Source organism: Melanerpes formicivorus, unplaced genomic scaffold (assembly GCF_026170545.1).
Source record: "Melanerpes formicivorus ecotype bairdi unplaced genomic scaffold, bMelFor1.0.p_v2 SCAF_21, whole genome shotgun sequence".
In the NCBI taxonomy this organism is placed as follows: Eukaryota; Metazoa; Chordata; class Aves; order Piciformes; family Picidae; genus Melanerpes; species Melanerpes formicivorus.
Genome location: NW_027142373.1, coordinates 915,420 through 935,617, shown reverse-complemented (window position 1 = coordinate 935,617; position 20,198 = coordinate 915,420). Strand labels below are relative to the sequence as shown.

General features: G+C 57.6%; 2 protein-coding genes across 6 annotated transcripts in view; one reads left to right on the top strand and one right to left on the bottom strand.

Annotated features, from left to right (window-relative positions):
* The window catches only part of EYA3 (EYA transcriptional coactivator and phosphatase 3), a 49,973-nt gene extending 35,930 nt beyond the window's left edge, over positions 1-14,043 (top strand). For all 5 annotated transcript variants that reach the window (XM_068150930.1, XM_068150928.1, XM_068150929.1 and 2 more), the window contains 11 exons: positions 234-316; positions 1,519-1,702; positions 2,083-2,222; positions 3,428-3,511; positions 3,974-4,063; positions 7,327-7,385; positions 8,172-8,332; positions 10,399-10,513; positions 10,896-11,017; positions 12,021-12,121; positions 13,046-14,043. In XM_068150930.1, coding sequence (XP_068007031.1) covers positions 234-316; positions 1,519-1,702; positions 2,083-2,222; positions 3,428-3,511; positions 3,974-4,063; positions 7,327-7,385; positions 8,172-8,332; positions 10,399-10,513; positions 10,896-11,017; positions 12,021-12,121; positions 13,046-13,126 — 1,220 coding nt within the window. In that variant the 3' untranslated portion in view covers positions 13,127-14,043. The remainder of the gene's footprint in view (positions 1-233; positions 317-1,518; positions 1,703-2,082; positions 2,223-3,427; positions 3,512-3,973; positions 4,064-7,326; positions 7,386-8,171; positions 8,333-10,398; positions 10,514-10,895; positions 11,018-12,020; positions 12,122-13,045) is intronic.
* Positions 14,044-17,230: 3,187 nt separating this feature from the next.
* XKR8 (XK related 8) lies at positions 17,231-20,085 on the bottom strand. Its single transcript, XM_068151682.1, has 3 exons — positions 19,720-20,085; positions 18,827-19,023; positions 17,231-18,157 (listed from the first exon to the last, which is right to left on the bottom strand). Exons 1-3 carry the CDS (start codon positions 20,013-20,015, stop codon positions 17,457-17,459), a joined length of 1,194 nt encoding a protein of 397 aa, XP_068007783.1. The 5' UTR covers positions 20,016-20,085; the 3' UTR covers positions 17,231-17,456.
* Positions 20,086-20,198: the final 113 nt, after the last annotated feature.

Here is a 20,198-nt window from a genome sequence, read left to right as displayed (position 1 = left end):
CGGAGGGAGAAGCTTTCTGAAGCCCCCTGGCTTGTTGAAGGCAGGCTGGTGGCCTTGCCTGTGAGCCCAGCTGCAGGGTCACTGCTTTCAAATCACACCACAGCTCCTTTTGGGCTCTTCCAAGCACAAATGCTCCCACGTGCTCCTAGTAAGTGCTTGTTGGACAGCTGGGGTTGCTCTTGTCTCTGAAGCCCTGCTAGAAGCATTTAATGCAGTGATTCTTCATTTTACAGCACCAACCACCAATGCCAGTCCAGCCTCCACATCTGCAACTGTTGTCAATATTTCCACGTCAGCAGTAGCCAGCATCTCACAGGTAAAGCCTCTCCCTTGTGTTTCTCCTCCAGCTCTGTCTTCCTGCTGCTCTGAGCTAGCAAGGGAAGGACACAGTTGTGCCCCGCACCAGGGGGCTCAGGATGTAACTCCAAGGTAGCAGAGTTACTCTTGCGGTCTCTTTGCTCAGGACCCCTCTGCCTTTGGCCCTCACAACAAACTCACATCAGCTGTTCCAAGCCATTTCCTTGTCTGTGGTGAGTCTCACACAGGGCACTGAGGTCTCTGCAAGGGAGACTGGAGAAGAAACAGCTGCACAGTTCTGAGAACCAAACCTACAGGGAGGATGGGTTTTGAATGCCTTTGCTCTCTCTCAGCAAGAGAGCAGCAATAAGCTGTGGGTGGTGCATGGCACTGTCAGCAGTTAGCTGCCATTCTAAACCATTAGATACCCAAAGGAACCCTGAGGGTCACAGCTCTGCAGGAGGAGAAGATAGGAAGCATGGAAAATGCAGTGGGTGCAGGGAAATCCTCATGTTGCCTTCTCAGAGTCTTTCATTAACACAAACCTGGAGCTGTAAGGGGGAAAAGATTTTCTTTCAGTACTGCAGACCAAGTTACCTGATTCACAAGTCCAGGTTCCCACCCATGAGGGAGATCAGGAGTGTACAGAAGAGTGAGTGACATTTGAGGGGCTGCTGTCTCTCCTGCCAGTGCTGGAGACTAAACTCCTCAAGCACAGGTTTGGGTGCTTGGTGATCTCAGTGACTAGCCTTCATAAATGGGCACCTTTCAACACAGCAGGCAAAACCACTGCTTGCTGAAGTCAGGACAGCAGCACAGGCAGTTCATCCTGTAGCTCCTGTGGCTGGGGCTGCACCCTCAGGCAGTGCCGGAACCACTCTCTGCTGCTGTCAGAGGGTAAAACGCAAGGCAGAGCCATATGCTGCAGAGCAGAGTGGCCTGGGGTGTCCCCTCCACACTGCCCTGGTACTGCTTTGAAGAAACTGGAGGTAGAGGCCCTGTGACAGCTGGGCTGCTGTCTGCAGAACCTGCCAGAGCTGTGTGAGGCCACTGGGGATGCAGATCTCTCCACTCTGGGGGCTGCAGAAGGCAGTGGCATGCAGCCAGGCTGCGGTGTGCTGTGCTTTGTCTTTGGCAGGCACATTCAGAGCAGAGATTGTCTCAATGTGAAGTGTTTGCTGAGGGGAGTGTCCTGTCATAACTGCTGCTTTCCCCTACCAGGAATATCCTACCTACACCATCCTTGGCCAGGGGCAGTACCAGCCCTGCTACCCCAGCTCTGCCTTTGAGGTCCTCCCAGCAGCAGACAGCAGCGCGGAGAGCGCAGCGCTGGCAGCAGCTCCATACCCCAGCGACAAGCCTGGCACCGTGGTGCCCACCCAGATGGGGCAGAGACATTCCTCTGGTAAGGGCTGCAGCTCACTGAGGGGCTGCAAAACACCTGTGACAAACAGCACAGTGTGCAGGTCTGGGCAGAGCTTGTCAACAAAAGGGAGTTGCATTGTTCTGGTGTGCTGGCCTGGGCAGGGCCCTTGCTGGACCGGTCCCACTGGGGTCTTGGGGGTTATGCTGGGCCAGCCAGACTTCTGTGTGGGAAGTCTCCAGGAGGCACCTGCCACATGTTCTGAATGCCTCAGGGAGAGGGAAGTCCAGAGGTGACTTGAAGAGTTGCCAGCAGCAGCAGCTCATTGGATGTTCCTGCTGCAAAGGAGATGTGTGCCCAAAGGCTGTGAGCTTTGCACCGGTGTTTTGAGACATGAGGGCTGTGTGATTTCTTTCTTCTAGGAGATGCATCCACAAGCCCTTCACTGTCAAGAGCAACAGCAAGTAAAGAGTTAGATGAGCAGGCAAGAAAAAACATCCCTGGGAAGAACAGGGGGAAGAGGAAAGCAGATACCTCCTCCTCACAGGACAGTGAGTTGGAGGTAAGCAGCAGTCTTGGTTTCTGCAGTAGCCTGGCAGGGTGGTGTGGTAGTAAAAGTCCTTCTCTCTTTCTTTCTTCCCATCCCCATGGAAATAGAAGGGCATCATAGAGACCTTTCAAAGTCACCTACTCCAGCCCCCTGCAGCCAGCAGGGACATCACCAGCCAGAACAGGTTGCTCAGAGCCCCAAACAACCTGACCTGCAGTGTATCTGGGGTTGGGTGGCTCCCACCTCTCTGGGCAACCTGGGCCAGGCTCTTACCACCCTCAGAGGAGAAAATGTCCTCCTTATATCTGGTGTGAATCTCCCTCTTTTAGTTTAAACCCATCACTCTGAGTCCTGTAACAACAGACCCTGATAAAAAGTCACTCAGCTTTCTGACTCACCACAAGAAGGTGTCCGTGAAGCCTTCTCATCTCCAGGCTGAGCAGCTCCAAGTCTCTCAGCCTGGCCTCACAGCAGCAGTGTTCCATGCCTCTGATATTTTTGTAGCCCTCCTCTGGCCCTGCTCCAGCAGGTTCCTGTCTGTCCTGTACTCAGAGATGATTTGGGACATTTATCTGAGCCATGTTATCTGAGAACTGGCCCAAATGAGTTCTTCAGTGATCCTTGACAGGCATCACTTAAACCTGCCATGAAGTCCCAGTGGCATCACCAGAGGAGACACCTGGATGTCTCTGGCACTGCCTCCTGCTCAGAGCAGAGCTGTCTTTAGCACCATGGCTTTGTCTTGCTGAGTCTTGTGTGTGTAGTTGTACTGCAGTGCACTGAGGGAGTTTGATGCTGTGTTCAGCCTGAGGTGAGTAATGGTGTTCAGAGCTGGGCAAAGCACACTGCAACCAACCCCAAATTAACCCAAATTAGGACAGGGGGCAATGGATATAAACTCCAGCACAGGAGGTTCCACCTCAACATGAGGAAGAACTTCACTGTGAGAGTCCCAGAGCCCTGGAGCAGGCTGCCCAGAGAGGTTGTGGAGTCTCCTTCTCTGGAGACTTTGCAGACCCATCTGGATGTGTTCCTGTGTGACCTGTGCTGGATTCTGTGGTACTACTCTGGCAGGAGGTTGGACTTAATGATCTCTGGAGGTCCCTTCCAACCCTTAACATCCTGTGAGCCTCTGATCCCGTGAACCCTAAACTTACTGCTTGTTGAAGCTCTGTGCTTGGAGCAGCTCAGCTCTAATTTGCTTTTGTTTTCTGCAGAGAGTGTTCCTGTGGGACCTGGATGAGACCATCATCATCTTCCACTCACTTCTCACAGGCTCTTATGCCCAGAAGTATGGCAAGGTAAAGTCCTTGTGTGGGAGGCAAAGCATCTGTCCTGCAGAGTGAAATGTGTGTGTTTGGAGCAGGGGCAGGGAGTGCTGCTGTTTTGAAATGTACAAGGGGATGCTTTTAACTCCTGGGCAGTTTGGGGTGGGGGAGGAGCACTACCACTGCCTTCATTCATAGCTGGGCTGTGGGCATCAGCAAGAGTGCAGGTCTTAGAAGGTCAGCCTGGCTTTATCACCACTGGGAATGACTGAGGTCAGGGCACACAGTGAAAGGAAATCTTCTGTTCTCCTCAAAATGTATTGGTGGGGTTTGTGCAACCTGGTTGATTCTGTTCTGTTCTCTGAAGCTGCATCAGGCCCTGCTGTGCAGGTGGAGTTCTGTCAGGGGAAGCTGTGTGCAGTGTGACAAGTGCATCCCAGCTGAATCCCCCCTGTAGCCCCAGGGAGTTCAGTGCTTCTCTTTCTGCTTTGCCAGGATCCAACGCTGGTGATTGGCTCAGGTCTGTCGATGGAGGAGATGATTTTTGAACTAGCTGATACTCATTTGTTTTTCAATGACCTGGAGGTAGGTGGGAAGTGCTTTGGGAAGGCAAAGCTGTGTGCTTAGAATCACCCTGCACCATTGGTCATAGACTCACAGGACGGTTTGGGCTGGAAGGGACCTCCAGAGCTCATCCAGTCCAACCCCCTGCACTCAGCAGGGACATCCTCCACTGGATCAGGTTGCCCAGAGCCCTGTCCAGCCTCATCTTGAATAGCTCCAGGGATGGGATCTCAACCACCTCCCTGGGCACCCTGTTCCAGTGTTCCCCCACTCTCCTGGTACAGAACTTGTTCTTCACACCCAATCTAAATCTGCTCTGCTCTAGTTTGAAGCCATTGTCCCTGGTCCTGCCCCTGCAGGCCTTTGGGAACAGTCCCTCTGCAGCCTTCTTGTAGCCCCTTCAGGTACTGGAAGGCTGCTCTAAGGCTTCTCTTCTCCAGGCTGTACACTCCCAGCTCCCTCAGCCTGCACTCATAGCAGAGCTGCTCCAACCCCCTGATCATTTTTGTGCCCTCCTCTCTACCCTCTCCATCAAGTCCATGTCCTTCCTGTGCTGAGGGCTCCAGAGCTGGAGGGCTGTTGTGCTTCTGAGCCACAGCCCACAAACACTGAAGTGCTTCCAGACACAACCAGATCCAGATCAGAGGTTACTCCTTCACCTGAGACAGGCATTCTGCAGACTTCTGGTGTCAGCAGCTCTCAGAGCTCTGGTGGGTTTCTGCTGGACCTGGTATAAATGGAGTGGTGTCTGCTTTGTCTGCATTTGTGCACTGCTGAGCACTTTGCTTTCACAGCTCCTGTTCTGAAATGAGACCAGAGGTGTGGGGAAAAGGTGACCTTGAGAATGTGAGTTGCCAGGGGCTCAGATGAAGCCTTGTGCACCTCAGGTAGTATCTCAGTACTGGCTATGTGGCAGCTGTGAAGGACTTCCACAGACAAGCATGCTGTACACATGGAGCTCCCACAGCACCCTCCACTTTCCTTTCCTTCAAGCTGCCTCTGCTGCTGTCCCATTTCCATCCTGCCTCAAGGACTTCTGATCAGCCCCCATCCTCTCCCAGGCAGAGTGCTCTTTGCCAAGTTCAACATCTCACTGCCCTGGGCCTTCCCCTAAAGCTGAAGCCTGCTTTAATCCCAGCAGTGCCCTGTGCTGTGCTGTCAGACAGTGCTGGGCACAGTGGTGCCATCTGTACAGGCAGTTGTGGAGCTGTGCCAGAACCTGCAATTCAGTGGCTGGAAACAGTCAGTGCAGAGAGTCACAGAATGCACTGGGTTGGAAGGGACCATCCAAAGTCACCTTGTCCAACCCCCTGCAGGCAGCAGGGACACCTCCAGCTAGATCAGCCTGCTTGGGGCCACAGCAGGTCTGACCTTGAATGTCTGCATGGTTGAGGCCTCCACCTCTGCTCTGAGCAACCTGTTCCAGTGTCTCACCACTGGGCAGAGCTTGCTCCTGATGTCCAGCCTGACTCTGCCCTGCTCCAGTTCCAAACCATTGCCTCTTGTCCTATCCCCACAGCCCCTCCTGAGCAGTCCCTCCCCAGCCTGCCTGGAGGTGCCTTGGGGGAGCAGTGGGGTGCCCCCCTCAGAAGGTGACCTGGCTGGCAGCCTGGCTGAAGTGTCTCTGCACTGTTTCACACAGCATGGGCAGCAAGCAAGAGGAGCTGGAAGCTCTCCTGCTGCAGCACAGCTCCAACATTGTGGCAATTGCAGACACTTGGTGGGGTGAATCCTGTGGCTGAGTGTGGCCATTGATGGCTGCAAGCTGTTCAGAAGGGACAGGAGAGCAAGAAGAAGGGGTGGAGGTATGTAAAGAGTTGTGGCTAAAGAACAGCCATGAGCAGGTCTAGAGCTTAGGGGTAGGCATTAGGGCTAAAAGACAGCAAGGGAAGTCTTCCCTGCCTGGAAAGATCATGGGACAGCTGAGGCCATGGAGGACAGGGAAGTGATTCAGGACAGCCAGCATGTCTTTGACAGGGGCAGGTCCTGCCTGACTAGCCCAGTGGCTTTCTGTGACACAGTGACTGTCCACAGTGACTGTGGACAAGGGACAGCCTCTGGATGGGATCTGTCTGGGCTGCTGCAAGGCCCTTGACACAGTGCCCATGGCATCCTGCTGGCCCAGCTGGAGAGATGTGGATTTGCTGGGTGGATGTTCAGTGGGTAAGGAATTGTCTGGGTGGTCACATCCAGAGGGTGCTGCTCTATGGCTTGAAGCCCAGATGGAGAGCAGTGACAGTGGTGTCCCTCAGGGGTCCATGCTGGGACCTGTGCTGGTTAATATTTTTATCACTGCTACAGACAGAGGGATCCAGGCACCATCAGCAGTGTGCAGATGGCACCAAGCTGAGAGGTGCTGTCAGTGTGCCAGAGGGACCTGGACAGGCTGCAGAGGTGGTGCCTGGGTGAACAACAAGTGCAGGGTCCTGCACCTGGGCCAGAACAATCCTCACTGTCAATACAGGCTGAGGGAGGAGGAGACAGAAAGCAGCCCTGAGGAGAAGGACTTGGGGGTGCTGGTGGAGGAGGAGCTGGACAGGAGCAGGCTGTGGGAGCTTTCAGCACAGAAGGCCAGAGGCAGCCTGGGGTGCATCCAAAGATGTGTTGGCAGCAGATCCAGAGAGGTGGTTTTGCCACTTTGCTGTGGTGAGACCTCACCTGCAGTACTGTCTGGAGCCCTCAACACAGCAAGGACCTGGAGCTGATGGAGAGGGTCCAGAGGCCACAAAAATGATCAGGGTGTTGGAGCACCTCTGCTATGAGGACAGGCTGGGGGAGCTGGGGGTGTTCAGCCTGGAGAACAGAAGGCTCCAGGGAGACCTTAGAGCAACCTTCCAGTACCTGAAGGATGAGCTTTGGAGGCCCCTTCCAACCCAGACCATTCTGTGATTCCATGATTCTGTGCCTCTCAACTAGGCTTGATTGCTCAAGGCCTCATCAGCCTGGCCTTGAACACCTCCAGGGAGGGGGCACCCATAACGTCTCTGGACACCCTGTGCCAGTGTCTCCCCACCCTCAGACTGAAGAACTTCTTCCTTAACTTCCTAGATGCTTCTTTTCTGGTATTTCAAATCCCAGTCTTGGCAAGAACCTGCAGGTGCTGGGCAGTGAAACCTCCTAGAGACGGACGAAGCTGTGTGAGGGTGGTGGGGGCAGTGTGGCATGGCTGGGTGCTGTTGGCAGCATGAGGGGATTGCTTCAGGTCACTCTTCTTCAACCTGCCAGCTTCAGCATGTTTCTGGGCTGCAGCCTTGTGACTTGGGTTTCATGTTTTGCTTCAACAGGAGTGTGACCAGGTGCACATAGAAGATGTGGCTTCTGATGACAATGGCCAGGATTTAAGGTGAGGAATGCATGAGATGAGCAGCTGATGTACTCTGGTGTTTTGTGGGGTGCAGGGGTGAAGGTCAGCATCGTGCAGGGGGTGAAACCTGGCAAGTGGTGTCTGTCTGCTGGGTGCTTCTTGAGGACCTACAGAGCATGAGAACTTCCAGAGTTGCAACATGAATGATGCTGGCCACTGCTGAATGTTGCCTGTGTGCTCAATGGCATGTGATGAACAGGGAGCTAACCCTCCAGACTCTGATCCTGACCTTGGAAAGTCTCTCTGTGGTTTGCATCCCTCTATGAGCTGAGCACATTGTCAGGGGGGTGAGAGTAAGTCTGGAATGAGCTGGAATGGCTCATGGGGAGGTCTGAGAAGTGCCTGTCTGCAGGGGGAAAGAAACAGGGGACAAGTGGTGAGGCAGGATCTGCTTCCTGCAGTGCTGAGCTCCTCTGCTTGCAGAGCTGCAGCTGGGGTGTGAGGACACAGAGGTCCTGTTTAGAAGGCAAGACTCTGGGGTCGGTCACTGCAGGGTGAGCAAGGGACTAGTGGGGAAGATGCTCTTTGTTAGAGAGCAAGGGAAGGTTTTGTAGTAGAGGATGTGACAGAGTTGGATCAGTGCATTTCAGCACAGCAGCTCAGAGCTGGCAGCAGATGTGGCTGTGGCCCTGCCCTGTCAGGGTGCAGTGGTGGCTGTGCAGAGCTCCTCTGGCTGCTGTCAGAGCTGACCTCTGCGCCTCGCCGGAGGAGCTGCAGTGACTCTGCTGCTGTGGCACTCCTAACCAATCTGCTCTTCTGATGCAGCAACTACAACTTCTCCACGGATGGCTTCAGTGGCTCTGGCAGCAGTGCCAACCACAGCTCCTCGGTGGGCGTGCAGGGGGGAGTGGACTGGATGAGGAAGTTGGCTTTCCGCTACCGCCGCGTGCGCGAGCTCTACGACAAGCACAAAGCCAACGTGGGAGGTGAGCCTCACCTGGCCCTCAGCACTGCACTGCTCCCATCCCTCCTCAGAGCTCCTGCTTCCCTGAATATCTGTCCTTCTGGTCCTAAGACAGGCTGAGGGAGCTGGGGTGGTTCAGCCTGGAGAAGAGAAGGCTCCAGGGAGACTTAATAGCAGCCTTCCAGAACCTGAAGAGGCTGCAAGAAGGCTGCAGAGGGACTGTTCCCAAAGGCCTGCAGGGACAGGATGAGGGACACCGGCTTCAAACTAGGGCAAAGCAGATTGAGATTGGATGTGAAGAACAAGTTCTGTACCAGGAGGGTGGGGGAACACTGGAACTGGCTGCCCAGGGAGGTGGTTGAGGCCCCATCCCTGGAGATACTCAAGGTGAGGCTGGACAGGGCTCTGGGCAACTTGATCTAGTTGGGGATGTCCCTGCTGAGTGCAGGAGGTTGGACTGGATGAGCTTTGGAAGACCCTTCCAACCCAGAGCATTCTGTGATTCTATGAAATGGGCCCAAATCTCCACAGAACCCAAGAGGCATCTCCCAAAGCTGAGTGGGCTGCCTGCCCTGCAGCCAGGGGTGGTGATCAGCCCTCTGTGCAGAGAGCTTTCTGGTGCAGTGTCCCCTGGCTGCCTGTCACTGCTGAGAACAGCCCTGAAGGGCTTACATGGCTTGCTGCTCAGGAGGCCTTCTCACTGGGATCTTCACAGCATCTCTCTCTTGCCACTGCCAGGCAGTGCAATGCTCACCCTCTGGCATGAAGCCTCTGCTGTCTGTTCACAAAGTCACTTGGAATCTTCTCTTGTTTCCCTTCTAGTGCCCAAGTGGTAATCATGATGGAAACCACAGATCTCAAACATTGATACACTTTCTGTTTCTCAATCATGGCACTGAAATCCCTGGGAAGGGGCTGCTGCTGGAGCAGCTCATCTGGCAGCATGCTGGGTTGTGGGTTTGGATGCCCTTTGCCTACACTTGATAGAACATTCCTTGGACAGACTTTCTCAACAGCCAGGAGTTCAGAACTATAACTTCCAGCTTTAAAAATCTAAGTGTCAGTCTGCACTTCAGTTTGCTGCAGGTGCCTGGTAGGGATCACAGAATCACAGAATGTTAGAGGTTGGAAGGGACCTCCAGAGATCATCCAGTCCAACCCCCCTGCCAAAACCAGGATCACCCAGAGTAGGCCCCACAGGGAGCATCCAAGTGGGTTTTGAAAGTCTCCAGACAAGGAGACTCCACAACCTCTCTGGGCAGCCTGATCCAAGGCTCTGTCACCCTCACACCAAAGAAGTTTGTCCTTGTCTGATGGCTGTGCACCACCCAAAAGAGCTTGGCCCCCTCCACTTGACACCCACCTCTTAGACAGTGCTAGACTTTTATCCCATACTCTGCATGTGGGAGACCTGGATGCAAGGTTTCTCAGGGCCTGTCTAAAGCCACGTGGTGAAGCAGTTGTCAGTGCAGCCAGAATGGGTCCTCCATGGTCTCATTGTCACAGCATTGCTTCAGGGCTGGGGTGAGTGTGGGGTTCATGTGTCAGGGCTGGAGGGAGGCTCAGGGTGCTCCTTTCCTCTTGTATTGTGCTACAGGAGTAGGTTTGAGCACATGGGCTCCATTTCAGGCTGCTTTACATTCAAAACTGGATGCTTTGAGGAAAGATACCTAAAAGGGATGAGAATTATGAGGAGTGGAAAAAAAAAGGCAGGGGGGGTGGATTGTAATGGGACTAAAAGAGACTGGGAAGTAGGAAATCAGAGAGGGTGACTGCAGGAGTTCCTTCCCCTGCTGTCTGTGGCCTCAGACACCCCCTGCTGCTCTGAGTGCTTTGTACAAGGGAAATGCATTTTGCTGCCTGCATCTGAGCTGTGGTTTGGTGTAATCAGAGGAGAGCACTGCCCCAGCTCCCTGCAGCCTGGGGCACAGGTGGTGTCTGGGCTCCTGGCTGTCACTGCTCAGTGCCTGCAGTCTCAGCTGTCAGCTGCCTTCAGCACTGTTATTTATTGCAGCTGTTGCACTGAGTGCTGGCTCTGGGTGTGACTTGGCAGCTCAGCTGGGCAAGCTCCTGTTGCTTTCCTTCCAGGCCTTCTTAGCCCACAGAAGAGGGAAGCTCTGCAGCGGCTAAGGACTGATATAGAAGTGCTAACAGATTCCTGGCTGGAAACTGCATTGAAGTCCCTGCTGCTCATACAGTCCAGGTATGGAACTGGGAATGTGCACATTGCTCTCAGCCCTTTCTCTCACTTAGGCCTTGCTGCAGTGTCCATGTGTCACACTGCTGCTGTCTGTCACCAAAGTGCAGAGCTCCACTCCTGAGCAACCCCCTGGGGTTTGCTGCATCTGCTCTTAGGAAGGGCCCCACAGCAGGACTGTGCTGCCAGGGCTGCATTTCTGCCAGAGAGTTTCTGTTTAGAACAGAGAGCAAAAGAAATTAAAACCACAGATCAAAATCTTGGCCTAAAATGCCTCTTGAGAGCAGGATGAGGCCCATGACACTTTGGAAGGCTGAGCAAGCTGCTGGAGTAGCCCTCAGCACCACTGGCCCCGGCTGTGCTTTTCCAACTGCTTTTCCTTTTTCAGGAGAAACTGTGTGAACATCCTGATCACCACCACCCAGCTGGTGCCAGCTCTTGCCAAAGTGCTCCTGTATGGACTGGGAGAGGTGTTCCCCATCGAGAACATCTACAGTGCTACAAAAATAGGTGAGGGGCAGCGCTGGGTGCCCGCCACAGCCACGGCCTGCTGGGCAGCAAGGCTGGGGAGAGGCCTTGAGCACAGCCCTCTGAGGAGAGGCTGAGGGAGCTGGGGGTGTTTAGCCTGGAGAAGAGGAGGCTCAGGGGAGTATCATAGTATCATAATATCAGTCAGGGTTGGAAGGGACCACAAGGATCATCTAGTTCCAACCCACCTGCCATGGGCAGGGACACCCCACACTAGATCAGGCTGGACAGAGCCTCATCCAGCCTCCAGGGATGGGGCCCCAACCACCTCCCTGGACAACCCATTCCAGGGCTTCACCACTCTCATGGTGAAGAACCTCCTCCTCACATCCAGCCTGAATCTCCCCACCTCCAGCTTCATTCCATTGCCCCTAGTCCTATCACTACCTGAGATCCTGAGAAGTCCTTTCCCAGCCTTCCTGTAGGCCCCCTTCAGATACTGGAAGGCCACAATTAGGTCACCTCGGAGACCTTATTGCCCTCTACAACTACCTGAAAGGTCGTTGTAGCCAGGAAGGGGTTGGTCTCTTCTCCCAGGCAACCAGCACCAGAACAAGAGGACACAGTCTCAAGCTGTGCCAGGGGAAGTTTAGGCTGGAGGTGAGGAGAAAGTTCTTCACTGAGCGAGTCGTTCGTCATTGGAATGTGCTGCCCAGGGAGGTGGTGGAGTCACCATCCCTGGAGGTGTTCAAGAGGGGATTGGATGTGGCCCTTGATGCCATGGTCTAGTCATGGGTCTGTGGTGACAGGTTGGACTCGATGATCCTTGGGGTCTCTTCCAACCTCGGTGATTCTGTGACCTCTGCACGGAGGTGCCTGTGGCTGAGCAGCCTCCCTGCCGCCGTGTGCCGGCTTTGGGCCTCACCGGCTCGGCTGGCTGCTCTCCCCTTCCCAGAAAGCCCAGCATGTGTTTCTGGCCCGGGAAGAAGGGAGCTGCTGAGGCTGCCCTGTGCCCGGGGCGCTGAGCGGGGCTGTGCTTTGGCAGGCAAGGAGAGCTGCTTCGAGAGGATCGTGTCGCGCTTCGGGAAGAAGGTCACCTACGTGGTGATAGGGGACGGCCGCGACGAGGAGGTGGCAGCCAAGCAGGTGGGTTTGTGCCCTGCACCCCGGGACATGCACCCCTGCATGGCTCTGCAGGGACTGCAGCACTCTGCTTCTACAGGGAGGAGTGCCAGCGCTGAGCTCTGGGGCACAGCTGGCCTGCGGGGCACAGTGCGTGAGATCTTTCACTGCACTTAGAGGGGCAGTTTGCTGGCTCTTGGGGTTAAAGCTTCTGTTGAGCTGCTGTCTGGCACTGTCTGTGACACTGTGCCTGTATAACATTGTCCTGATATGGCCTGTCTGGATCATGGCACACAGCTATCAGTTAGGATCAGGCAAATCCTTAGCAGCAGGGAAGGGGGCAGCTGCCAGCAGTCAGGGCAGTGCTCAGCATCTGCCTCTAGGCTGAGTACAGGCAAGGAGCAAACAGTTTGGGTTGTGGGGACAGGCCTGATGGGATTGTTGTCACTGACTGAAGGCAGGGCACAGATCACTGCCAGGGCACTATGGTGGGGCCAGAGCTGTCATCCTTGAGAGCCCTGGGAGGGCTCCTGTGCCCTCTCTTGCAGCACAAGCTGCAGTAACCTGCCCCTGTGCCCTCTCTTGCAGCACACCCTGCAGTAACCTGCCCCTGTGCCCTCTCTTGCAGCACAATGTGCAGTAACCTGCCCCTGTGCCCTCTCTTGCAGCACACCCTGCAGTAACCTGCCCCTGTGCCCTCTCTTGCAGCACACCCTGCAGTAACCTGCCCCTGTGCCCTCTCTTGCAGCACACCCTGCAGTAACCTGCCCCTGTGCCCTCTCTTGCAGCACACCCTGCAGTAACCTGCCCCTGTGCCCTCTCTTGCAGCACACCCTGCAGTAACCTGCCCCTGTGCCCTCTCTTGCAGCACACCCTGCAGTAACCTGCCCCTGTGCCCTCTCTTGCAGCACACCCTGCAGTAACCTGCCCCTGTGCCCTCTCTTGCAGCACAACATGCCTTTCTGGAGGATCACCAACCATGCAGACCTGGTGTCCCTTCACCAAGCCCTTGAGCTGGACTTCCTGTAAGAGGCTGGAGCAGAGGTGTGACTGCAGCTGCTGCCAGCCCTGCCTGCTGCTGAGGAGGCAGAACTCTCACACGTTTGGGGACTCAACTTTTCAGCTTGATGAAGAAAACAAACCCAATGCCAACTGTACAGCAGAAGGTGGCTCCAGGTCGTTTCCTCAGGCCCTGCCAAGTACAGAGGTGTCCTCTAACGTGGCACCAGACTCGGCAAAGCTGGAGTTGGTCTGAAGGAAGAGCGTGGGGAAGCCAGCTGGATTCCTCTAGCAGGTTGTCTCCAGACAGAGAGGGGTGGTACAACAGCAGAAGCATTTGTAAGAGCCTTCTCCTTTCTATTCAGCTTAGTTGTAGAACCCAAGGAACCAGAAATCCTTATTTTTATAGACAAATTCCTGATGGCAGAGCTGAACCTCCCTTGTTTTGCAAAGCCAAAAAGAGCTGTGGGGTTTTTATAGGAAATACTCCTGAATATGTCAGAAATACCTCTACCACTGTGTCCTCCCTCCTGCCCCAGTGTTCAGAGCAGTTAATTTATTACAATGTCCTTATGTTGTTTCCTCAGTGTGGGATTACTGGAAAATAGAGAAGGGAATGTTCCTGGGGTCTGGGGTTCCTTGCAGAGGGAAGTGCTGGGAGTTCTGAGTGCTCAGTGTGTGCTCAGGCACTGCTGGCAGGCAGGAGGTGACTGGATTCCAGCTGTCCATGACCCAGACCACAGACCCCACAGGTTCTCCCTGGGAGGGAGAGCAAAGCTGGCTGTGGGCAGCAGAGCACAGCACTGCTGCAGCCTGCCCAGATGTGTCCTGACTCCTGCTCTGACCCAGAGAACTAAACCCTCCGGAGTGCCACAGAGAGAGGTGTGGTTGGCATCAGTCACCTCTGCTTCCCTGGCTGCCTCTGTGAGTAAATCCCTTGTAGTGGAGCCTCAGTGTCCTTGTCTTTGTCTCTGCCTTGCTGCCTGCATGCTGGGCACACCCTGTGAAATGTTACTCACAACAGTGACCTGCCAGCCAGGGGCTCCCATCTCTGAACAACAGCTGGAGCCAGTGCCCTGCAGCACCACTGCAGCCTGGGGCTGGCACGGGGCTGGCACAGGTCAGGCTGTGCTGTGGTGTCTGCCTCCTCCCTGCACCCAGTGCCACCAATCCAGCAGGTGCCTGGCTTTGTGAGGCTCCTGCTGAGCCAACACCACAGCTGCACCCAGAGCCCTCCACATCTCTGCTCTCCAGCCTAGTGTGTCACTTGTCTGGTGTCCACAGGGGACCAATCCTGCCACATCAGGGAAGGCACTGAGCTGCCCAGGCCATGCCCACAGAGGCAGGGCATTTGTTTGCTGCATTCCTTCCAGGGCTGTAGCTCCTGAGGAATTTCCATCAGTGCTGGGGAGGTGACAGCCAGCTCAGCACATCTCTGCTGTACCCCACCAGTTGCTGTTCCTGGGCCAGCTCTGGGCACCAGCTCTGAGGGATTTGGATCCCTAGAGCTCATGGGCTGGATACAGAGGTCCCTGTGCCACAGGTTCCCAGCTGCAGAGGAGGTTCTCCAGGGTGGTCACAGGAATCAGGAGTTCTGCTCTCCACCAGCTGCTTGCTAGGTGTTGGCACTGATCTCAGGTGGGCACTCTGGGTCTGCATTTCCCCTGCACCTCCCTGCTTCAGGAGCTGCTGTCTGTAGAAGCTGCTGCCTGGGAGCAGTGTGGGCTCCCTCCCATGGGAAACATCTGCTGTGGGTGTCCCTGAGCAGCTCAGGGAGGGGGTGGCTTTGAGCTGCACCAGAGGCTGCTGCTCTGCTGACAGCTGCTGGCCCAGCAGAGCCCCTGAGCAAGCTGGTTCGATGCTGTGGGTGCCCAGCATCGAACCATGTTCTGAAGAGAATGAGATGGAGAGCCCAGGGGTGCCCCAGGCAGGCCCTGGGCAGCTGGGGCAGCCTGTGGAGGTGTGCCCTGTGCAAAGCAGCTCCCCTGCTGCTGGGCACATAGTCCCCTTCCTCTGGAGGCCCTGTGGAGCTTGGCCAGAGTGGCTCTAGCAGAAGTGAGCCATGGCAAGGAGCAGCCCCTTTGCCCTAGGGGCTGAAATGCCACCAGGAGATGAGGGCTCAGCTGCAGCCACAGGAAAGCCTCTGCTGCATCCTGAACATCTCTCTGGGTCCCCAGCCCACCCAGGCTCTCCTGCAAGCTGGCCTGGGAGATGTCCCAGCCTGCTGGGAGCATGCCTGGCCCTGCAGCTGGCTGCACTTTGGGATTAAAGCTTGTGCCTTAACCTCCCCCTGGCAGTGCCCCTTGCTGCCCCATGCCCACAGCAGTGCATGGAGCCAAGGTGGGCAGCCCCAGGGGCACTGTGCCACGGTGCCAGCAGCCTGGCAGCTGGGGCCTCTGCTTTGTGTGTGTTTACTTTAAAATGCTGTCAGGAATGTCCTGGCAGTGGCAGGCCTGTGGCAGAGCCTGGAGCTCTGGCAGCTCTGAGCAGGGCATCTGCAGGGGTCCCTTGAATATATGTAAAGACCTCTGGCAGAGGTCACTGCCCCTTGCTGTGTCTGTTCAATAAAGGCTGCCCTGGCTCCTCTCTTCCTCTGCTCCCTTTGAGACACTGCCTGCCCTCCCCTGCAGGAACAGAGCTCTGCCCCAGCAGTGATTTTCTCATGACTGTCCCCAGGCCTGGCTGTAGCTGAACCAGTGCCAAACCCTGCTGGGTACTGCTGGCTTCAGGGCAGTCACAAAGGCTTTAAGCACAGCCCCCAGGCACTGAGCTTTGCTGCCTCCAGCAGCCCTGGGGCCATGTCCTGGCTGGCACTCAGCCAAATCCTGAAGCCCACAGCAGCCCCTGCTGGGAGCTGGGGTGAGACCTGCTGGGAGCAGAGCTTCTGCCCCCCAGGGGCTGCACCCTGGGAACTCTGCTAGGGACCGGACAAAGCTGAAGGCTTTTATGTTCTGTAGTTGCTGCCTCAGACTCTGGCAGCCCTCAGACAGCCTGGGCCAGGCTCAGAGACCTTGCTCTCCTGGGCTGTCCTGTGAGAGGCAGCAGTGGAGGTCCCAGGCACTTAGCTCTGCTGTGGTGCCCAGGGGAGCCAGCTGGCACTTGGACAGTCCCACAGAAAGCTTCCCTTTTGCACAAGGCCAGCAAACAACCCTCCCCTCCTCTGCTGTGGAGCTTACCTTGTGCTGGGCCCAGCTGTGAGAGCAGCAGCTCAGCTGCTCCTGCCTCCTGCAGCCTCCCCCTGCCCTGGCACCGGGGGAGGTGTGGTGGGAGGTGACCTCTCCTGGGACAATTGGCAATGGAGATAAGGGGGAAGGGCCAAGGGCCAATGCTGTGGGCAGCCAAGATGTGCCACACCTGCTAGCTGGGCAGCAAAAAAAAGAGCCAGGGGCCATTGGCACTGGGCAGCTCCAGCTGGCAGCACTGAGTGTCCATGCCCAGGAACCTGCAGAGCCAACCACTGCCCACATCAGTGGCTGAGAAACCAGCAGTGGATGCCAGCCTGGTCATGGCAGTGAGAGCACCTCCCAGGGTGGGGTGAGAATGCCAGCAAAGGGCCCATGAACAGGGCCCCAGGGCACTGCTGCCAGCCCCCACCCCACAAACATTTGCTGCTCAAAGGAGAAAAGCAACAGGACCCTGCCCAGCTGCCAGGGCCCAGCCTCAAGCACAGAGCTTCATCTGTGCCCCCTCCCAGCCCACAGCAGGAAGGGAAAGGCAGCAGACGTGGCTAAGGGCAGGGCCAAAGGTTCTGCCCACGGGGAATCCCCACTGGAATGTGCTGCCCTGCTTCCAAAGGAGCTAAGCTTTGCCACAGGGCAAGGGCACAGCCCCCACGCAGCCTGACCCTGCACTGTCCCACGGTACCCTCCCAAGGGTGTGGGCACCTCACTGCCCCCACGCCCCTGGGGCAGCTGCAGAGGAATCCCTGCCTGCCCTGGTCCCTCCCTGCCCTGGTGATAACAGCAATCTTTGACCTTCACAGCAGCGCAGGGAGGGCAGAAAATCCTGGCTGGAAACAGATCAACAGCTGCCAAGGAGGGAAGAAGCTCTCCCCCACCAGCACCTCCTCAAGCACTGAGGGTGGGAGCAGGCACAGGAGAGGCACAACAAGAGACCAAGCCCCTGCTGTTTGTGGAAAACACTGATTATAAATAACAAGAGAGGTATCAAGGTCCACAGCAGCACAGCCCCAGGGGGCTGCACTCCCCCACACCACAGCCATGAGGGCACAGCCATGGGAGCCATGCAACTCACCCAGGGCCAGCCTAGTTTCTGCCAGGTCCCCCCAGCTGCCCAGAACAAGAGCCTGGGGGAGCAGGGCTAACAAATCTAGCCCCAGAAAGGCACAGCAGAGGTGGCCTCAGACAGCAGACTCGGTGACCCCGTTGAGGAAGCGCTGTGCTGCCGGCCAGCCCCTGGGGAAGTGAGCCCGGGCCAGGCACTGCATGCGGCGGTTCACAACCCCACAGCTCCCCCTGGCATCCACCTCGTCGTAGCCACCTGCTCGCTGTGCCCACACGTTGGGGTGCAGCCCCTGGTAGTAGGCGACTCTGAGTGCCAGCCCCAGCAGGTAGCAGGGCAGCGCCGCCCAGAGCACTGGGATGAGGTAGGAGTGGTCCTCAGCGGGGGAGCAGCCCCAGAGCCAGGCCAGGGCCAGCAGGGCGCTGTCCACCAGCAGGAAGCTGTGGTAGATGATGCTGCGCTGCAGCGTCCTGCCCGGGGACACATTGAACCAGCTGAAGTAGAGGATGACGGCCACCAGGGCCCGGTAGAGCTGCTCGGGGCCGGGCGACTCCATGAAGTCTGTGCCCTGCAGGCTGACCCAGAGGAACATCGCCAGCCAGACCAGCGGGAAGTGCAGGGCCAGCCCGTAGGGCCAGAGCAGGGCGAAGAGGGCCAGCGCCAGGACGCGAGGGCAGATGAGGAAGAGGTTCCACAGGAAGTAGACCACGGAGGAGCCCCTGCCCAGCTCCTGCTTGTCCTGCAGGAAGGAGCGCAGGCACTGGTGGTAGTCCACTAGAGACCAGGTCACACACAGGAAGGCAGTGCAGATCCCCAGCCCTGCAAACACAGTGGTGGAGGTGTTGAGGGCCCGGCTCAAACCTCACCCTGCCCAGCATTGCCAAAACGAGCTCCCCCCCAGCCCACACAGCAGCTGCTCTGGAGGCTCAGAGCCTCAGCCCCTGTGTCTCATCCTCCCAGCCTTGCCCAGGAGATGGGGAAGGAGCAGCAGGACCAAGTGGCTCTGCAGAGCCTGTCCCAGCCCACATGGGCAGGGAATGACAGCTAGCTCCACCCAACCAGCACAGGCTTGGGCTCCCCATTTCCATGCAGTGGTATTTCCTCCCCACCCTAGGGTGGGCACCAAAGCACCTCAGTGGTCTGTACTCCACTCCATCCACACCCACATCAGCATCTCCCTGATCCCCAGCAGGCTCCCAGTTTCTCACCTTAGCTTCTCTTAGTCAAGCAGGAGAATGACCACAGAGGTGCCCCAGCTTCAACCCTTCCACCCCAAGCCCAACAAAGTCCATTGGGGCACAAAAGCACAGGGCAGGGACCCACCCTCCTGTGTGTCACATCAACAGGAGTGATGTGGGAGAAGGCTGGCTCCCGAGCAAGGACAGATGAAGTGTCCTGCTGGGTCCTGCAGCTCTTGGACACTCCCACCCATATCCACTCTGACTCCAGTACCCCTGCAGCCCCCCTGCCCTGGCCCCAGAACCTCACACTGGGAGGGCTCTGCCTTGTTTGTCCTCAGGATGACGTAGAGGAGCAGGGTGAGCTGTGGGGTGTTCTCCAGAAAGGTCTCAAAGAGGCGCAGCATGCTGATGTCGTGGGAGAGGAAGGCCATGTGGCTCTGCTCCTCCTCCTCTTCTGCCTTTGCCCTGCACACCTTCCAGCCCACCTTCAGAGCGTAGAGGCACCTGTGGAGACAGTCAGTGGTGAGGGGCTGCTGGGTGGCAGCGCCCCTCGCTCCTCACATTGCCCTGGCAGGGCAACCTAAACCGCCCGGATCCGTGCTGAAACCGCTCCCTTCCCGCTCCCGAGCCCAGCAGCGCAACACCCGCAGCCTGCCCGCAGCCTGCCCGCTGCCGGGCGAGCATCGCTCGGAGAAGCCGCCGGATCCTGCCCTGCCCCGGGGGCGGAGCCGCCGCTCCCCGGCGCCAAGCAGCCAGCAGGGCTGAGGCCGGGACGAGGCTTTGGGGCGTTCGCTGCTGCTGCAGGCTCCGACCCCCTGCTCTGCTCCGCCTGGAAGAGGCCTCTGGCAGCAGCGGCAGCAGGAACGGAGCCGGGACTTTGGGACACGGGTTGAAAACTTCAGTTGGAATGACTCGAGCGGCTCCAACCCGGAGCTGGGCTTCCAACCCAGAGCTCCTTGGCCACCCTGACAGCTCGGGGGTGGAAGCGCTGGGGTGGCCAAGGGGCTCCCTGGGCAGAGCATTTGATGCAGGAGGTCGGGCAGGGGGCGAGGCTGGGGCGGACTCGAGGGACCCGGGGACGGGGAAGGAGGGGGAGCGACTGGACGATACCGTGGGGAGGCAGCAAAGCGATAGCGGGGTGGGGGGGAGAGGGAAGCAGGCTGCCGGGTGGGCACCGGAGGAAGCGAGGCCTTACCGTACCTGAAGAGGAAGCCGAGCTGGAGGAGGTGCAGGGCGGCGAGCAGCCACAGCGGCAGGTCGGGGCGCAGGGCGGGAGGGTCAGAGCGCAGCCAGAGCCAGCTGCAGGCCTGGGTGGCCAGCGAGGCGGCGGCCAGCAGCGCCAGCACCAGCGCGGCACAGCCCGGCTGCCCGTCCCGCGCGTACCCGGCCGCCACCCACCCGTCGGCGATCACGTCCAGCGCCGCCGCCGCCGTCCCCGCCGCCGCCAGCACCAGCTGCAGCGGCCCGAACCGCGGCGGGGCCGCCCGGGGCGCCATGGGCGGGATGGCGGCAACCGGCGGGGTGACGGCGACCGGCCGGCAGCTGCCGGGCCCCGCCCCGGGCAGGCTCCACCCCTCCCGGTTAGATCCCGCCCTCGCCGAGCCGTCCCGCTCTGCACCCCCCGGCAGCCCCCGCCCGCGGCAGCTCCGTTACCCTCCCCCGGTCACCCCCTGGGGTCA

Excerpts from the sequence above, each read along its gene's own strand:
- XKR8 (XM_068151682.1), bottom strand. The coding sequence starts at position 20,015 with ATGGCGCCCCGGGCGGCCCCGCCGCGGTTCGGGCCGCTGCAGCTGGTG. Across the intron at positions 19,024-19,719 it reads CAGCTCGGCTTCCTCTTCAG|GTGCCTCTACGCTCTGAAGG; the intron begins GTACGGTAAGGC and ends CTGTCTCCACAG. Across the intron at positions 18,158-18,826 it reads CAAGGCAGAGCCCTCCCAGT|GGCTGGGGATCTGCACTGCC; the intron begins GTGAGGTTCTGG and ends CTGTGTTTGCAG.